This window comes from Argentina anserina, chromosome 6 (assembly GCF_933775445.1).
Source record: "Argentina anserina chromosome 6, drPotAnse1.1, whole genome shotgun sequence".
In the NCBI taxonomy this organism is placed as follows: Eukaryota; Viridiplantae; Streptophyta; class Magnoliopsida; order Rosales; family Rosaceae; genus Argentina; species Argentina anserina.
In genome coordinates, this window is record NC_065877.1 from 14669456 (window position 1) to 14688494 (window position 19039).

The following is a 19039-nucleotide window of genomic DNA, read 5'->3' on the forward strand; positions in this document are numbered from 1 at the left end:
TTTTCAGTTCAAGCCCTTGGCTGTCACCACTAGCCGTCACCATTTCCCCGCACCGCCGAAACTCTCATCTACAAACTACAAGTTTAGCTCTATTGCTCTAAGCTGTTTTCAAAATTAAATTAAGTTTTCGATTATGGAATGATTCGAATATGAAATTTGATGGGTATGTTAGAGAATTGGAGGTCATAAAAACTGGGTATATGGGTTCGTTTGTTAAACTATTGATTTAGAATGGTTGGAAATTTAGAATATGAAATTTGGTGTTAGTGATGGCCGATGAGACTATGAGAGATTGAGTATTTGCCTATTTGGGTTTGTAGTTAAGATTGTAGGAAATTAGGGATGAATATTTAGGTTTAATTAATTGATAAGAATGGTTTGTTTGTTTGGGAAGTAAATCGATCAAAGTATGACTTACTAGAATTTACCACTGAAGTAGTAAAGTTTATTATCGTATGATTGCTTCTAGCTAATGTAGAAGAAAAATTATGGTTTTTTTTTTCTATAAGAGAACTCAATTCCAACTTGCATTTGTGTTTCTGCAACATATTAGATTATATATAATTACTTCAAATATTGCATACGAACACTTGTTTAGTGACTGAAATTTATGATGTATTTTTCAGAATGTCTAATGATGATCACATTAATCATGTCAAAATGCCCAAATCTAAAGAAATGGATACATGGTTTAGTAGAAAGAGTGATCCACCATCAGCATGTTCACATTCACAAGTTTCTGTAACCACTCCAATTGCTATTGAAGTAATTGAATAACCATCTTTTAAGTCTACTTTACCTAGTTCTGTGAGAGATGAGTTTGATCCACTTGGTAATGATAATGTCATTGAATGTGATCCGGCAAGCAATTGACAATGATTATGTGATTAAGGAGTTTAAAACTTTGGTTACTCTTAGAGTTAAGTTTGGTTAGTTTTTATTGATGGGTTTAAGAGTAAGGCTTGCATGTCCCAGTTGAGTTAGTTTAAGGGATGTATGTTTTTAATAAATAAAAACATTTAATACCGTAAGATGATGAAGTTAAATTAAAACATTTAATACCATAAGATGATGGAGTCAAGGAGGAGGTTAAATATATGGGGAAAAGGCGAAGGCCATTAAGCTGGAAGGACAGTGGAATAAGCACCCAGAAGTGCGTAGAAAGAATGATCTTGAGATGTTGGCTGCTTACAGAAAGTGGCGAAGAGAGAAAGAGAAAGAGAAAGAAAAAGAGGAGGAACAGGAAGTGGAGCAGAAGTAGAACGAGTTGTTGAGAAAGAAGATAGAGATAGAGCTAGGAACATGAATAGAAAGAGGACTATAATTTGCTGAGCAGAGAAACTTGCTGCTGAGAGTTTCTTACATACAGTAGTTTCTTCTCTTAAGCAGCAAGGGCAGGACCAAACCATGAGGGAAGCCGGCAGCAACCGATGAAATAATTAATAATATGAGTGAATTAGTGTCACAGATGATAAGCAGTAGAAATACAGAAAATTAAGACGACACTACTATAGGGAATTTATGGTAGAGCGTAAGCAATTTAATTGTAACCAAATGTTTTTGTCGGGTACGAGTGTTAACTTGTTTCACTCCCCTATCATAATGATTGTCTAGCTGTTAGGTAGTAAATACTTTGGATGATTCATATTATTCTTTGATGTGAATTTAAAGGCGTATACCACGATCAAGCTTATTAATAATGTTTTGTTTTAAACGGTATATTATCCAACATTTAAATTTTATTTACATAAGAAAAATTTGACAATTGTGAATAAAATGTCCCACGATACAAATTACATTTTAAATGTTTTGCTACTCTTACCTAGTTAAATTTAAATCTGTAACTAATGCTGAATAATAAAGCATACCAGAAGTCGGAGGATTAATCCTCACCAACATTACCATCTTGTTCTGCAGCACCATCTTTCAGTTCACATTCTGATATATTAGGTGTTTGAAAGGCCGCCTACCACTACACTATGTTTCGCCGCCGTGAGCTGTCAGATGCCGCCGTCAGATTTGCAACCCAAATATCATAATCTTTGACTTATCTACATGCATAATGCATTACTTTAAATATACAAACTGAATCTCACTTCTCACCCAAAACCCACAATCATGGACCTCAAGCTCTCCACCCTCTTCTGCTTCACTATATTATTCTGCACCATTCTTATCCCAACTCTCTCCGAACTCTGCCACCACCAGGACAAGAAATCCTCTTAAAAATCTAGGCAGCCTTCAACAACCCATACTAATCTCATGGAAATCCGACGTCGACTGTTGTACTACATGGAACAACGTCGAATGTGATCCCACCACCAACCGCATCATCTCCCTCACTGTCGTACCCTACAATCAGATTTCCGGCCGGATTCCTCCCCAAGTTGGCGACTTGCCGTATCTCGAAACTCTCGTGATTCGCAAGCAACCTAATGTGACCGTTATCCAACCCGCCATGCCAAGCTCAAACATCTCACGACGCTTAGACTCGGGTGGAACAACCTCACAGGCTCAGTCCCTGACTTCTTACTTCTTAGGCCAACTGAAGAACCTGACTTTGATTGAACTCAACTACAACCTCACCGGCTCCATCCCCAGCTCACTTTCTCAGCTGCCAAATTTGGCTTCTCTACATCTAGACCCTAACAAGCTCACAGGTACAACGAGGAACTCCACTACTCTCAAAACAACATTTCTTAATTCTTATGTTAGTATCTATGATTAATGCCTGGCTCGATCGCAGGTAAAATTCCGAGCTCGTTGGGACGATTCACTGGTGTTATTCCGGATATCGACCTCTCCCACAACCAGCTCACAGGCAAGATACCGACCTCTTTGGGGAACATGGACTTCAGATCCATAGACCTGTCGCGTAACATGCTCGAAGGTGATGCATCGTTCTTTTTCGGGTTGAACAAGACAACACAGAGCATAGATTTGTCCAGGAACATGTTTGAATTTAATCTGTCGAAGGCGGAGTTTTCCCAGAGTCTGATTTCACAAGACTTGAATCATAACAGGCTCACAGGGAGTATTCCGGAGGAGTTAACTGTAGTTAAGTTGCAGTTCTTCAATGTGAGCTATAACAGGTTGTGTGGTCAGATTCCGGTGGGTGGGAACTTGCAGAATTTCGACAACACCACATTTTTCATAACCAGTGCCTTTGCGGTACTCCGCTCCCAAGCTGCAAATAATGCACCCCTGCATAATCTGGCAGCTTAACGTTCAACAATAAATGTGCTTCTGGCAAATAAGCAGCCTTGGTCTTTGGCTGATAATTTTGAAATACTCATTTCTTCAAAATGCTCGAAATTGACCAAAATCATGTAGAAGTTAAGTCAATGATAACCTTCAGAAGTGTGTTGAATTTTATACAAAAGGCTGACGCTTCACACATGAATTAGAACTAAGATTCAAAGAACGTACTTCTTGCATGTATTCACTCTAATCTTCTAGTCAATCGAGACAAAAAAGTTGACATAAAAAAGGCCAGTTTGAATACTCAGATGAATGTTATACTTTAAAATATACATTATTAATTTACGAAGAACCCAGTATCTCTACCAGCAGAATTGGACACTTACAGATTAGAGTGCAAAATGAGATACACAAGTCATGAGAGAACATGGGGAAACAGATTCTGCATAAAATACCCCATTTGGGGTGTTCCAGACATCAACTATATCCACTTTATACAACAGCAGTCAGAATTAGTAGTGAAGATTTACCATTTCAGACCAAGTACAAGGTGTCTTCTTCTCATGTAATGCCAATGTCACAATGGAGACTCCTTCCATTGTAATCTGTCAAGTCCATCTTTAATGGCCTTGCGAAACTCGTCATTGTGGAGAAGAAAAGAGGAGACATGTCCACCAGTGACCCATCTTACTTCTGAACCAGGCCAAGCTTTCTTAAGCTCTAACACTGAGTGTTTTGGGATGTACCCATCATCCTGAAAAACATATTCATTTAAAGTAAACAAGCTTGTAAACATATGTGAAAGAACATCAACTAATGTAGTGGTGATATGCATTTATCCAGAAAGGATGGCTTCCAGAGAGTATAGACGAGGAATCCAATTTAGGCACCCAAAAAATCATCTCTCAATAGAATGGTAGTTCAATCATCATCGGTCAAAAATAGAAAACAAAAGCACATGCACACAAACAGATATTTAAGATCAAGCCACTGTTATCACAAAGGACAGCTATGACTGAGCAACAGTCAAATTTTACAAACTACACAAACAGCTTGTTTATCATGTCAATCTGTATTCAATATTACAACGTATGTACAAGTTTTGGAAAAACATGAACTCGAAGCCTCTTAGGTGAGCAATGCAGAGCCTTAACATTTTCCAATGATACATTTTTCCACAGGAACTAGGAACCTGGAAGGTGCATACTCATTTTTCCCTTACATCAAGATAATTTCTTTTCATTTACTACTGATAGCAATATAATTTCAAATGCTTTTATTTAAATCTATTCAAAATGAAAGCTCTTGCTAGAAGCAGCATGTATAATCTACTTATCACCCAAATGAAAGAAATATCTCAACCAAGAAATGCTAAATTTTACCTAACCATCAGCATGGGTTAACAGGAAAAGGAAGAAACTGCTCTTTGCATGATGTCTGTACCCTATAATAATCATAAGTTGATATTGAATCCCAAAAGATACTTACTGTAGCAGAGACAAATATCACAGCATTGGGGTTTTTTGGAATCGGAAAGCGTGTCACATCTGTGAGAGATAAAACATTGCGCATTCGCTCTCTGACTTCCTCAAGAGTCATTACTGCAAGATCCTTTCTCAGTGCTTCCCATGCAGTAGCGTGCTGTAATATTCCCTCACAGAATGCCACAGTAGCGGAGTGTGGAGATAGAAAAGGAAGAGTTGCAACAGGTGTAGGGTGCAGTGATCCAACCATTGCAGCATGTACCCCTCCTAGATTTCATAAACGTACCATATGGGATCAAAATAACATTTGACCAAATTTAAGGTGAAGAATTCCAATTTCAGGGTAAATCCATAAAGTCATTTGAATTCTTTTACAACTCTGAACATAAATGTCAATCTATACAGCAGAAAAAAAAATCTGTTCAAATTTTGTAAGAAAATAAAAAGAATATTATAGTAGGAACTCCAAAGTTAAAAGGAGCAGGTTGGTCTAATACTTGAAGCTAGTGTGGATGATTTAGTTGAGTCTTACCCATACTAAGTCCACAAACACCCATTTTCCCAAAGCCTTCCTCAGAGTCTAACCAATGCAAGAGACTGCGAGCTTCTTCAATGGTTGCCTTTCCTAATAAAAGCAAGTCACTAACACACAACAGCTTTGCACCACGCTGCAGCATAGGACGTCTTTTTCCATAGAAAGGGCTGCAATGACATATCTACTTCAATCAAAGGCTGTAATGACATATCTTTTTCCATAGTAACCACCAAAACCCTGATTTTAGTTAAAAGGGTTCTGAGAATGCTGAATCGAGTCATACCTCTCAAGCACCATAGTTGCAATGTTTTCCTTCAGTAATGGTCCCCCAAGTCGTAACCTTCGTTCAAATGAATGGTCCCCAGTCCCTGAAATAAAAAGTCCAATGTTCACACAAAAAGGCAAAGTAATTAATTCAGCTAAATGCTACAATCCAATATTTCTTTGTTATTAGAAAATCTCTAGTAAGTTAATTACAAAGTGACTACTTCAACAAAAAAACAGTTAATTAAAAAAGAAATGAAACACACTACAATGTCCATAGACAGTACTGTAGGAATCATCAAGAATAATAAAGTGGGTTAAGTTTTTTTTTAAAACTGGTATACTACAAATCTGCAAATAAATGTGTTTCACCAACAGGTTGATATCATGTTCCAAAATAAGAACCTAATTCAATCCCAACAGACGAAAGAAGATATTAACAATGTAAAGAGTAAAGTCCATAGCTGGTGCATGAATCATCAATCCAATATAAAAGTCAGCACAAATGTTAAACACAATTTGTATACTTCAACAAAGTGTTTCACCAAGAAGTTTATACCTTGTTCCTAAACAAGAATGAAATTCAATCCCAACAGATGAAGATAAAAATTAACACTGTCAGAAAACCAGGCCGAGCCACAGCATAAAAGGCAAATCTACCCATGTAGAATCAACCATAGGAATTCTTCTTTGGCCTGTATATTTGCTTCGGGCTTAGCCCCCACTAGTAAGAAGGTATCCCAGGTGCAGCTTAGTAGCATTCAAAGTGACCAATCTTTCAAGTACACTATACATTGAATCTTCTCTTCAAAACAAATACACATGTAGGCAGCAAAGTGCCATCTCAAATTTCTAGCAAATCATATCTAATAGTAAAATTTAAGCCTCAATCGATTTCATATTCCCTATAGACAAGAAGACGAATCAATCAATCTAAATTCCATCTCTCTTTAGTCTTAAGTTAAACATCATGATTAGCTATACTACATTGCACAATCAGCAAAAAGCTGATCCAAAATCCCAATCACAATCAAATCAAAAGGCCGAAAACCATATGAATTTCAGAATATACCTGCAAGATGAACCACACAGGCCATTTTCTGAGGGGGGACCGATTTGGGAACGAGAAAAGCAACTCTTGCACTGTGACTCTCAGGAGGCAAAGCACTCAGAAGCTGCTCATCACAAGGAGTCCTGAACACACCTTCTCGAAGACAAGCACCCTTGCTCTCCCAAACTGTCTTCCAAGTGGGCCTCACCAAAATGGGAGGCCAATTCTGTCCCGCAGCCTCTGGAAATAGCTGGTCAAACATCCTCTCCAGCATTTCAAGCTGTTTACCGCCCCACCCTCTTGAGAAGAATTGAGGAGTCATCTTGGTTCTGTGCATGAACGCACCGTAAATATGGTCCAATACATAATGGAGCGATCCCAGCTTGGCTGCCATGTGTTGAATTCAAGAACAAAGATTTGCAACAATATGAATCGAAAGAAACAAAACCCAGATGGGATTCAATATGTTAGGAAGAGAAAAGGAGGACTGTTGCAAATAATTCAATAAAAATCGAAATTTGGTGAATGTTTTGAAATAGGTGAATGTAATTGGCGAGAGAAGAATCTGAATCTTTTGAAAAGGAGAATATGAAAATAGGGTATCTTAAGGATATGGGGGCATGGTGGAGACGGGGGTCGTGAGAAAGTCGAGGGGAGAGATCCAGAATTTGATGAAACCGAAAGAAAAGGAGAGCCGACTGATAGCAGCAAAGCCTCAAAAAACCCAGACAACAAAACTGCGGGCTTGAAAAATATACCAGCTCTACAGGGACACGCTGGATTGGTCTACGTGCCACATCAGCCTTTATCCACTTTTATTATTTATTGTCTTATTATTCATATTGTTTTAGTCATAAAATGAAGTTATAATTCGTGTTGCTGAGCACTAAGGAAAATAACATAGAATCATGGTCCTGGTCGCTTGTGATAACAACCACGAAACAACTAAAGGGAAACAGAGAACATAGAAGGTCACAAGTCACAACTGAAAGCTACCCTACATGATTTTGATGGACTCCAACGGAGTACTGCTGATTTCAGTCATCTTTGAGAATTTCTTAGTGTAACTGAATGTTCACCAGCATCGAAGAACCCAGTTAAATTTGTGGGAGACGATCCAGGTAACTAGTCATGATCTTGTATTAGGTTTTCTTTGAACTGATTCAGCATTTGTGGCGATTTCTAATTGCCATTTTGTGTGGTTTGACATATCATCTATGTTGCACGGACACGCTCAAGAGGTCGCGTGTCGCGTGTCCGACACGGACACGGACACGGACACGCTTGGACACGCTCCGATACGTTAAGACACGCGAACTGCTTTTCGGACACGCTTCAGACACTCTCGGACACTCCCCGGACACGTGCATATCCTCTATGGACACGCTCCGACACCTGACCCATGAAACTATTGGCTGAATTTTCAGTTGAGTTGAAATTCAAGGTCGGATCGGATCGGTTTTGAGCCAATCCGAAACTAATGTGAACATGGAATCAGAAACCAAAATCTTTGAGAACTATGTCTAATCCAAGGAATTGGAAAGAGAATCGAATTAAAACTAAAGGAAGAGAACTGTGCTCACCAATTTGGAGTGGGAAGTTTGCCGAAGCGTCGGTGTGAACCCAAAAAAAGGAGAAGAAAGAATAAGTATATTAATTCCATAAAATTGAAATTGAAATTGAATGGGTATGAAGATAGGGAGTCGGTCTTACCAAATTGGGGTCTAAGAAGCTCGACATCGGCGGTGTAGCTCCAACCGCTCTCCACTGCTTCAAATCCGGTTTGAGGCAAAGCATGGTTGCTTGCTCAATCTAAGGTTATGGTATTGTAGAAGAGGAAGAGAGGAAGAATAAGGTGGGATTGCATGTGGTCGGGTCGCAGTGATGGTGACGATGTGACCTTGGCGGTGGAGCTCGGCGGTTCGATGAAGATGAAAGAGAGAGAGTTTTCTCTCCCTCTGTGTTGAAGTGTCGAAGAAAATGGGGAGAGGAAAGAAGAAAGTTAAAAGAATGAGAATTGGGTCTAACTATGGGCTCGGGTTTTGGGCAATTAGAGGAAGTTAGGTTTTTCCATGGTTTTAGGCTAACTCCTTTGAAGTTAGTATAAATCAATTTTCTAGAAAATATTTTTAAAAGGGAAAACATTTTGTAAACATAAGAAATAAGTGTGAAGTTAGAAAAATACATTTTAAGCGTCGAACAAGGCCTTTAAATCAAAACCCAAACTAAAAATTAATTTTTAGAAAATAATATTTAATTATATATATATTTAAAATAATATTTAATTAACGTGTCCAAAACGTGTCCGTGTCCAACAAAAATTTCATTAGGCGTGTCCGCGTATCGTATTGTGTCCAATATGGACACTCGTGTCCGTGTCCGTGCTTCATAGCATATCATACATATATCACTAGGGACGGATGAGCCCGGATTTTAAAATAGATTGGGCTAAATTTTCATTAAAAACATTTCAATGAGATTCTTTTTGTATCATTTATGGGATCACATACTAAAAAGTATATAATTGGCTTAATTCAGGTTTTGATAGTTTAGGATTGGGGTAAGCACCATGAATTGAGTTAAAATGGCTTGATTAAAGGAACTTTCCAAAATTGTTTTGCTAGAATTAAGGTACTCAAGATACAGTAAAATTTCTATAAATTAATAGCGTCGGGACTAACAAATTTTATTAATTTAGCGAGATAATAATACATTTATAAATTAATAATATATTAATTAATTAATAACTTATTAATTTATCAAGGTATAATAAATAGTTTGTTTCACTTTTTCGAACAAAAAAAAGTTTTTATGTTGTTTATACACTACATTATTTAATTTATCATGTACAATCTTATTAAATATATTATTTTTTCTGATGTATAACATTATTAAAAATATTTTATTGTCTGGTGATGATTATATTAATAAATTTTTTAAATAAAATCTTCATAAATTTAAAATTTATTATATAAATTATGAAATTATTAATTTATATATTCGACAAAGTGTATATGAATTCTCAAATTTCTATTATCTTATAAATTTAATGAATTATTAATTTAGCACGTTAGTCCCGAGAGACCGATACAAATTATTATTTTAGTAAATTTATTAATTAATCAAGTATTAATTTAACTAGATTTTACGGTATATATGATTAATTATGTATCATTGACTATGCAAATTTGATTCGGTTTAATCCTCTTGGCTTGTGAATATGTGAGGTTTTTAAGATAATTAAGCCTATTTAATGAAGGGCATGTAACAAACTCAAAAAATTTACTGGGCTGTGATTACAAGATTTAGGATAATTAAGTGGTTTAATTAGACAAAACTGAAAAAGTCATATGGGCTACAGCCCAGGGAGTGTTCAACGAAGATCCATCATCTGTGCACATCATGTTGCTTTTTGATACTGGAGTCTCGTGGTTGGTAATGTTAGGGAATGCGGAAGAATGAACTGAATAATGGAAATCGAAATAACTCACAACCACAAGCGAAAATAAAATGAAAGAGAACACCGAGATTTAACGTGGTTCGGTAAAATGCCTACGTCCACGGGTATGAACAATAAAGAACCTCAATTATACGAAGAAATGTTACACCGAGAGAAACACTACTACAAGACTCACACTTGAAGGGATACACTCTCACACACTTTATTTTGCTACACACACAAAACTTTCTACTTGGAGTTTTCTCCCTATCTCTCACTCTTGATCACACACAAGATGATCTCTCCCTTATTGTTCTTCTATGTTTATTGCACCACTTCTCATGTCTTTATATAGGCAAACATCTTTGTGCAATTCATGCATTTACATGTAACATGCATGGAAGCAAAGTCAATCTTCTTCCTTGATTCATGCTCAATGTTGACATGCTCAATGCTCAATTTTGTCAAACAAATCAACCACCTACCACCATAAGGTTGTAGATTTGTTTCTTAACTTCAACAAAAGTTGCTCTAAGTTTCAACAAAATAAACTCAATTAATTAATGGGTCACCAAAACAATAGGTGCGCTTGATTTACTCATGTAAACATCACATAGTTTTCACACCTCCATTAGAGAGGGATTGACCCTATCAGGTAAATGAAACAAACACTCTCACACTACTGGGTATGTATGTGGTTCTCGGTATATGGACCAAGGGCATTCTCACACTGCATATGAGGTATGATCACACTCTGCTTAGTCTGCTAGAATATCTGCACATATCATGTGGAATTTCTTCATAGTTTGATCATTATAACTACTTTTGTCTATGCATACACAATTGGAAGGTAGAACTTTCTTGCTTAAATAGAAGGGTATGGCTGAGAATGATATTGGTTCATTTAACTCAAGGGATTTAACCCAATTTCTCTGGCGACTCGTGCAGTTTTGGTTGTATTTTGGATTAAAGATCACATACACATCTTTAATGTCACATAAACATCTTAATGTCCTCACTGAAGATCACTTAAAGATCCTCAGGTATAAATATACATTGGTCTATGTCACATGAAAGTCGCTCTATATTTAAGAGAGAAAAAAGTTATTTGCGAAACACACTGATGAAAGTGATGATGGAGAAAGACATAGCAACTATTCCTCTCTACGTTAAGCATGTAAATCATTGTACCTCTTCCTCCCACTAAGATTTATCACTGTCCTTACCAGACTTCCCATCATACACCTTAATAATATAGCATAAATCAGTTAGATGATTCTTTACGTTTAATCAAAAGATGGAAAGGGATTGAGCCTAGCAACTGGAACACAAACCAAAGGATGAGCCCTAGGAAGTGATAATCCAAGGCCCTCTTCCATGTCAACAGTACCATTAGGTACCTTCCATTCAAAGCACTGAATCATAGCTGCAAGTGTTGTCTGCACAACCTGCAGGGCTAGTGAGGTTCCAGGACACCCTCTTCTTCCACTACCAAATGGCAACAAATGAAAATGCTGTCCTCTCACATCTAGTTGGCTTTTCCCATTACCTTCGTTGCGAGTAAACCTCTCTGGCTCAAATTCCAGAGGCTTCTCCCAGTGACTGGGGTCTCTGTTGATAGCCCACACATTAACAAACAATCTGGTTTTCGCTGGTATCTCATAGCCGCCAATAGAACAGGGTTCAGTCGACTCTCTCAAAATTAATGGACCTGTAGGATGAAGCCTTAGTGTCTCTTTCACTATGGCTTGCAGGTATGGAAGTTTTGCAATGTCGGATTCTTTTACAAGCCTGTTGTTCCCAATTATGGAGCCGATTTCTTGTCTTGCTTTGTACATGATATCTGGGTGGTTGATTAGCTCTGCTAGTGCCCATTCTGTTGTGATTGCAGATGTGTTGGTGCCAGCAGCAAATATGTCCTGTGGCATGGGAAATTTCATAAACATCACTTGCATTATTTGGGACCATAAATTTCATGATTGCAGATGTGTTGGTGCCAGCAGAAAATATGTCTTGTAAAGATACATTTCTGCGGTACCCTCAAAGTTTTAGTTTATAGCTGTCATTCGACAAATGCTAGATCATGGATGCGTTGAAAGCTTTACTAGAAATCTGCAGAGGTGTTGGTTATCAACTCATCATGTAAGTGAATTAGCAACAAACATATTTTACAGTAAGTAGAATTTTTTTTTTTGGTTAGATTATTAGTAAGAAGAATATGGTACCAGGATGAAGGCCTTTATGTTTTCGCTAGTCAGTCTAATCTCTGAGGTCTCATCTTCAGATATATCGAGTAAAATGTCGAGCAGATCTTTAACATCGTCATCCCTTTTACCCAGTTCCTTCTTCTTCTTTCGAGCCTCTTGGTGCTCCTTGATGATCCTCTGCATCATCGTGTCGAACTGATCACGCACTTCTTCAAGTCTTTTTCCAAATCCCTGCAAATCCAAATTCTTACAAAACCAAATGAAGTCCGATAAATTGAACTTCCCTGTAAGCTCAGCAATAGCTCTGACCAACTTTCTGACCTTGTTAGCTTCCTTTTCGCTTGCAGAACAACTCTGCCCCATAAGCATTCTTGATATGATATTGTTGGTTACACTTACAAGGTCAGCACCAACATCAACTGCCTCATTTTTCTTGGCCTTATTTAGAATCATGACTATGAAGCTAGTCATCTCCTCACGTCTCACTGGATGGAGCTGATCGAGTGTTCTTCCACCGAGAAGTTCAGACATGCAGAGTTTCTTCATGAATTTCCAGTAGGGTCCATAAGGCGCAAATGCAAAATCAGCTGAGCCATATGTGAGATAATCAACAGCTGCTATATATGGTCTGTTGGAGAAGGAAGCTTCATGAGTCTTAAGGAACTCTTTTGCCATTTCCGGGGAGGAAACAACTACACAAGGGACAGAACCAAGAAAGATATGAAATAATGGTCCGATGCGGTTTGATAGCTTGTGAAGCGCTTGGTGAGGTATTGGGGCAAGGAGGTGAAGGTGTCCAATGATTGGTAAGGCCATTGGACTAGGTGGAAGGCGGGAACTGGTCCGAAATTTGGCCAATATGGTTCGGAAAAGAATTGTAGAGACTAGCAAAACAAACAAAAGTATGACGTACCCATGGAAATCTGTCTCCATGGTTGAATGTTTGTATTGATCCTCGAAAAGCATGCAATTTTGGAGTGCTGTATAAAAATGTCAGACAACTTGTTTTTACAGAAGTTAAATTCCTCTGGTATCAAACTCTCAAAGTTTTAGTGTTTGCTTATCATATGAAAGGAATCACTTAAATAACTGAATTAGAAAGATTAACGTACTGTTTGGAGGCTGAAGAGCAGACTACGTCAGGAGCCGTCTGTCATTCCTTCTAAATAACATTGTAAATTTGCAACTAGCTATGTGTTCAACGTTGTTCCTTGTCCTAACTACATTGCTTCAATGGTTAAAAGACATAATGTTGGCTTTGAAAATTGAAGTTTCTGTTTCATGTTCCTTGTTCTACCTTCCTTGCATCATCCGTCAGATTTAGAAGCAAGCTGTCATCTTTGCTATTGTTGCTGATCAGGTCATCAAATAGACCTATACCATTTTTTGTTGGTTCATTTGAAGCTGCCAGCATTTATAAGCTAGATAATCTTCCGACATTTCTCACGATCACCAAATAGTACTGTAAATTTTCCTGGAAACCAACTTTTTTTACCATACAGTTTGCAATTCTCTGTAAAGTCATTAGTTGACGATAGTTATTTTTTCTCTGTCCAGAGTCACATTACATCTTTAGTTGTTATTTTGGAATAACATTGTGTTGACTACAAGGCCGGGCTGACCAATTTTATGCCTGGTGCGGGATAAAAACTTGTGCCCCCTACATAAAAAATATTCTAAAAAATTTAGCCAAAGAATTTATAATAATTCCTCAAGGAGACTCACAAAATTAAGTTTCAATGTTCCTATTGTTCCAGAATCCAATTATCCAAATTTGTTTGTTCTTCAACATGATTATGATATAGTAGAAAACCCTGATCAGATAACTTGTATGATCAGTTCATGCAATTAGAAATTAAACTTGTTTTCATATTAAAATTTTAAAAATAACTCAATTGAAGACGATATAGGGAAAACCTAATGACCCATACACTAAAATTTAATCTGTAAATTGAAAATGTGTAGAAAGAACCAAATTTGTAGATGCCAAATTTCCAAATTCGCCAATTCAGACTATTGAAAGACAAAGACAGTCAAATTTGCCGATTTAGAAAGCTTAAATACGGAGATACTAAATTCAGACTATACTGAATTGAAAGAGGAAGTGAAATCGACGAGAGAGGAAATTTGAAATTGGAAGAGGATGAAAAAGATATTAGGGGATTGTGAGCAATTTTATGTAGAGAAATTCAACATGTTCTTTGATTATGACGAAGATCAATTGGCCAAAATTAATGGCCAACGGATATATGATTTGGGAAATTGGGAGAAGATTATGGAAGAATGAGTAAGAAGAGCTGAGGAGGTAGATTGAACAAGAATTTTTATTTCAGCGTTGGGTTGGGTTTAGGGAAGAGAATGGCAGAATGCATATTAATTGAAGTTATTTCATAAAATCAGTCTTTTTTAAAGATACTAGCAATAAAGCACACACACCGTGTGTGCAGAAATATTTACTGGAGAAAAACGTGGGTGGGTGGAGTAAAAAGTGGGGAGTTGAGAAAGTTACAGGAAGAAAAACCCACATTTGTGTGGAGGAGAAAGTGAGATATGGGGAAATAGAGATTTAAGAAAAAACTAATTGAATTTATATTTATATTATTTTATTTATTATTAATTTATCATTTATTTATTTTAAATCTATTTCAATATAGTCTATAGTGTAAAAGTTAACTTGTATTTTCATAAGTTTTTTAGTTGACAAAGTGTGTTTTTGTTATAAGAATATTTAGATAATTAAATATATAATTATTACATAATAAATACTTAATACCAAAATTTATGCCCCTTGATCTTGGGCCTAGTGTGATCTCACTGTTAACACTGGGCCAAGGCCAGGCCTGGTTGATTAGAACACCAGATGACAAAAGACGAGTGATTGTATGAGAGTGAAACATAAGCAAATTTGCTCCCCACCCATAAAGAGTTTTTTTCACCAACAGTCTCTCAATTCTGGTGTACCTACCAATGTGATACCTCAACTCTTAATCGTACCAATGTGATACCCAGACTCTAGTATTGCTATCATTGAAGTACTTCCGTCAGTTTTTTTAAACTTTTCCGTTATCTTGGTGACGTGGCAGGTACGTGAGGCCCACAAAAGAGGGTTAAAAGACAAAATTAACCTCATCTGAGAGGAGCAATGTTTTTCCCGCCCTTTACCTTGAGAAAGACACCCAACAATTCCAATTTTGGCGCCAATTTTCACTCCATACTCCTTAATTTGTGTCTAATATCTAAACTAAAGAACTACCGCCAACCAGTCGACCACAATCTGATAAAACCTAGATCAATCTCATTTTCTATTTTTACCCTAGCACTTGTTAAACTAACAGAATAAATATATAAATTTATATGGAACATCTCATTTCCACAATCTCATAAGAATATAGAAACACATAACTTAACGAAATTCAACTACATGTACCATTAGTTCTTACAAGCAAAAATCATGGCAGATCAACATAAAAGGTGGCAACTAATGGTACTTAAACATGTATTTGAATTTCGTTAAGTTATGTGTTTTTATATTCTTATGAGATTGTGGAAATGAGATGTTCCATATAAATTTATATATTTATTCTGTTAGTTTAACAAGTGCTAGGGTAAAAATAGAAAATGAGATTGATCTAGGTTTTATCAGATTGTAGTCGACTGGTTGGCGGTAGTTCTTTAGTTTAGATAAGAGACACAAATTAAGGAGTAGAGAGGGAAAATTGGCGCCAAAATTGGAATTGTTGGGTGTCTTTCTCAAGGTAAAGGGCGGGAAAAACATTGCTCCTCTCAGATGAGGTTAATTTTGTCTTTTAACCCTTTTTGTGGGCCTCACGTACCTGCCACGTCACCAAGATAACGGAAAAGTTTAAAAAAACTAACGGAAGTACTTCAATGATAGCAATACTAGAGTCTGGGTATCACATTGGTACGATTAAGAGTTGAGGTATCACATTGGTAGGTACACCAGAGTTGAGGGACTGTTGGTGAAAAAAACTCACCCATAAAAGATCCACAAGTATGAATATGGTCTGTGTCACATGAAAGACTTCTATATATTTAAGAGAGAAAAATCATTTTGTGAAACACACTGATGAAATGAAACTGATGATGGAGAAAGATGTAGCAACATATTCCTCTCTAAATTAAGCATGTAAATCACTGTAGCTCTTCCTCCCATTAGGATGTATCATGTCCATACCAGACTTCCGATCATACAACTTACTGATCGGTATAGTATACTCAGTTGCTGATTCTTTACGTTTAATCAAAAGATGGAAAGGGATTGAGTCTAGCAACTGGAACACAAACCAAGGGATGAGCCCTAGGAAGTGTTATACCAAGGCCCTCTTCCATGTCAACAGTACCATTAGGTACCTTCCATTCAAAGCACTGAATCATAGCTGCAAGTGTTGTCTGCACAACCTGCAGGGCTAGTGAGGTTCCAGGACACCCTCTTCTTCCACTACCAAATGGCAGCAAATGAAAATTCTGTCCTCTCACATCTAGTTGGCTTTTCCCATTACCTTCTTTGCGAGTAAACCTCTCTGGCTCAAATTCCAGAGGCTTCTCCCAGTGACCGGGGTCTCTGTTGACAGCCCACACATTAACAAACAATCTGGTTTTCGCTGGTATCTCATAGCCGCCAATAGCACAGGGTTCAGTTGACTCTCTCACAATTAATGGACCTGTAGGATGAAGCCTTAGTGTCTCTTTCACTATGGCTTGCAGGTATGGAAGGTTTGCAATGTCTGATTCTTTTACAAGCCTGTTGTTCCCAATTATGGAGTCGATTTCTTGTCTTGCTTTGCTCATGATATCTGGGTGGTTGATTAGCTCTGCTAGTGCCCATTCTGTTGTGATTGCAGATGTGTCGGTACCAGCAGCAAATATGTCCTGTGATGAACATGCATGGAAAATTCAAAAAACATCAGTTGCATTATTTGTGATCATAACATCTAGTAATCATTTCCATGTAGTAAACAAATCATTTATGCTATGGTGTACTTATAAAGTGCTTGTAATCTTCTTTTTACAATAAGCATAAAATCTGCTATATACAACAGAGAAATACCATATGCATGCATATTATGAGAGGTGCCTTGTATATAACTGGATTAACTGGCACATTTAGCTAGCAAAACATTCGGTTCTCTTACCATATACATGCATATTATCAGTAAATATGTCATCTAGATATTATTAGTGTTTGCAGACCAAAAATGGTTACTGTTTCATCTTGTAAAGATACATTTCTGCGATACCCTAGCTCAAAGTTGTAGTTTATAGCTGTCATTGGACAAATGCTAGATCATGGATGAGTTGAAAGCTTTACTAGAAATCTGCAGAGGTGTTAGTTATCAACTCATCATGTAAGTGAATTAGCAACAAACATGTTTATAGTAAGAAAAATACTGTACCAGGATGAAGGCTTTTATGTTTTCGCTAGTCAGTCTAATCTCTGAGGTCTCATCTTCAGATATATCGAGTAAAATGTCGAGCAGATCCTTAACATCATCGTCCGTTTCTCCCAGTTCCTTCTTCTTCTTTCGAGCCTCATGGTGTTCCTTTATGATCCTCTCCATCATCGTGTCGAAGTGATCACGCACTTCCTTGAGTCTTTTTCCAAAGCCCTGCAAATCCAAATTCTTACAAAACCAAATGAAGTCCGATAAATTGAACTTCCCTGTAAGCTCAGCAACAGCTTTGACCAACTTCCTGACCTCGTCAGCCTCCTTTTCGCTCGCGGAACAACTCTGCCCCATAAGCATTCTTGATATGATATTGTTGGTTACACTCATAAGCTCAGCACCAATATCAACTGCCTCATTTTTCTTGGCCTTGTTTAGCATCAAAACTATGAAGCTAGTCATCTCCTCACGTCTCACTGGATGGAGCTGATCAAGTGTTCTTCCACCAAGAAGTTCAGACATGCAGAGTTTCTTCATGAATTTCCAGTAGGGTCCATAAGGCGCAAACGAAAAATCAGCTGAGCCATATGTGAGATAATCAACAGCTGCTATATATGGTCTGTTGGAGAAGGAAGCTTCATGAGTCTTAAGGAACTCTTTTGCCATTTCCGGGGAGGAAACAACTACACAAGGGACAGAACCAAGAAAGATGTGAACTAATGGTCCAAGGCGGATTGATAGCTTGTAAAGAGCTTGGTGTGGTATTGGGGCAAGGAGGTGAAGGTGTCCAATGATTGGTAAGGCCATTGGACTAGGTGGAAGGCGGGAGCTGGTCCGAAATTTGGCCAATATGGTTCGGACAAGGATTGTAGAGACTAGCCAAACAAGGAAAAGTATGATGTAGCCTTGGAAATCTGTCTCCATGGTTGAATGTTTGTATTGATCCCCAAAAAGCATGCAATTTTGTGTTGCTGTATAAAAATGTCAAACACCTTGTTTTTGCAGAAGTTCAATTCCTCAGGTATCAAACTCTACATAATCTGCAGAGGTCTTTCATTCTGTTGAGACATTTTATAAAAGGCCAGCAGCATGAAAGAGTCTCCTTTGATTAAGACAGGCTATTTGTTTGCTTTTGATATTATTGGTTTCCTGGTATCACTTAATCAACTGAATTGATGTACTGTTTGGAGGGTGAAGAGCAGACTAGGTCAGCAGCCGTCTGTCACTCCTAAATAACATTGCAAGTTTGCAACTATCTGTTATAGTATAATTTTTTTTTGTTCAACGTTATTCCTTGTCCTAACTACATTGCTTCAATGGTTAAAAGACATAATGCCGGCTTTTAAAATTTAAGTTTCTGTTTCATGTTCCTTGGACTAGCTTCCTTGCATCATCCCTCAGATTTAGAAACAAGCAATTTGTCATCTTTGCCATGGTTGCTGATCAGGTCATC

The 19039-nt window shown here is 37.5% G+C and overlaps 3 protein-coding genes and 1 pseudogene across 3 annotated transcripts; 1 reads left to right on the top strand and 3 right to left on the bottom strand.

The window, feature by feature from the left end:
- Positions 1-1758: 1758 nt before the first annotated feature.
- LOC126800967 (polygalacturonase inhibitor-like) lies at positions 1759-3347 on the top strand (annotated as a pseudogene).
- A 149-nt stretch (positions 3348-3496) lies between these two features.
- On the bottom strand, positions 3497-7279 carry LOC126800966 (uncharacterized). Its single transcript, XM_050528397.1, has 5 exons — positions 6557-7279; positions 5504-5588; positions 5218-5387; positions 4690-4952; positions 3497-3955 (listed from the first exon to the last, which is right to left on the bottom strand). The coding sequence occupies exons 1-5, from the start codon at positions 6927-6929 to the stop codon at positions 3779-3781; spliced, it is 1068 nt and encodes a 355-aa protein (XP_050384354.1). The 5' UTR covers positions 6930-7279; the 3' UTR covers positions 3497-3778.
- Positions 7280-11260: 3981 nt separating this feature from the next.
- Positions 11261-13197, bottom strand: LOC126800964 (cytochrome P450 93A3-like). The gene is made up of 2 exons (XM_050528396.1): positions 12200-13197; positions 11261-11893 (listed from the first exon to the last, which is right to left on the bottom strand). The coding sequence occupies exons 1-2, from the start codon at positions 13145-13147 to the stop codon at positions 11261-11263; spliced, it is 1581 nt and encodes a 526-aa protein (XP_050384353.1). The 5' UTR covers positions 13148-13197.
- Positions 13198-16438: 3241 nt separating this feature from the next.
- On the bottom strand, positions 16439-18583 carry LOC126800962 (cytochrome P450 93A3-like). The gene is made up of 2 exons (XM_050528395.1): positions 17596-18583; positions 16439-17071 (listed from the first exon to the last, which is right to left on the bottom strand). The coding sequence occupies exons 1-2, from the start codon at positions 18541-18543 to the stop codon at positions 16439-16441; spliced, it is 1581 nt and encodes a 526-aa protein (XP_050384352.1). The 5' UTR covers positions 18544-18583.
- Between the last annotated feature and the right edge of the window lie 456 nt (positions 18584-19039).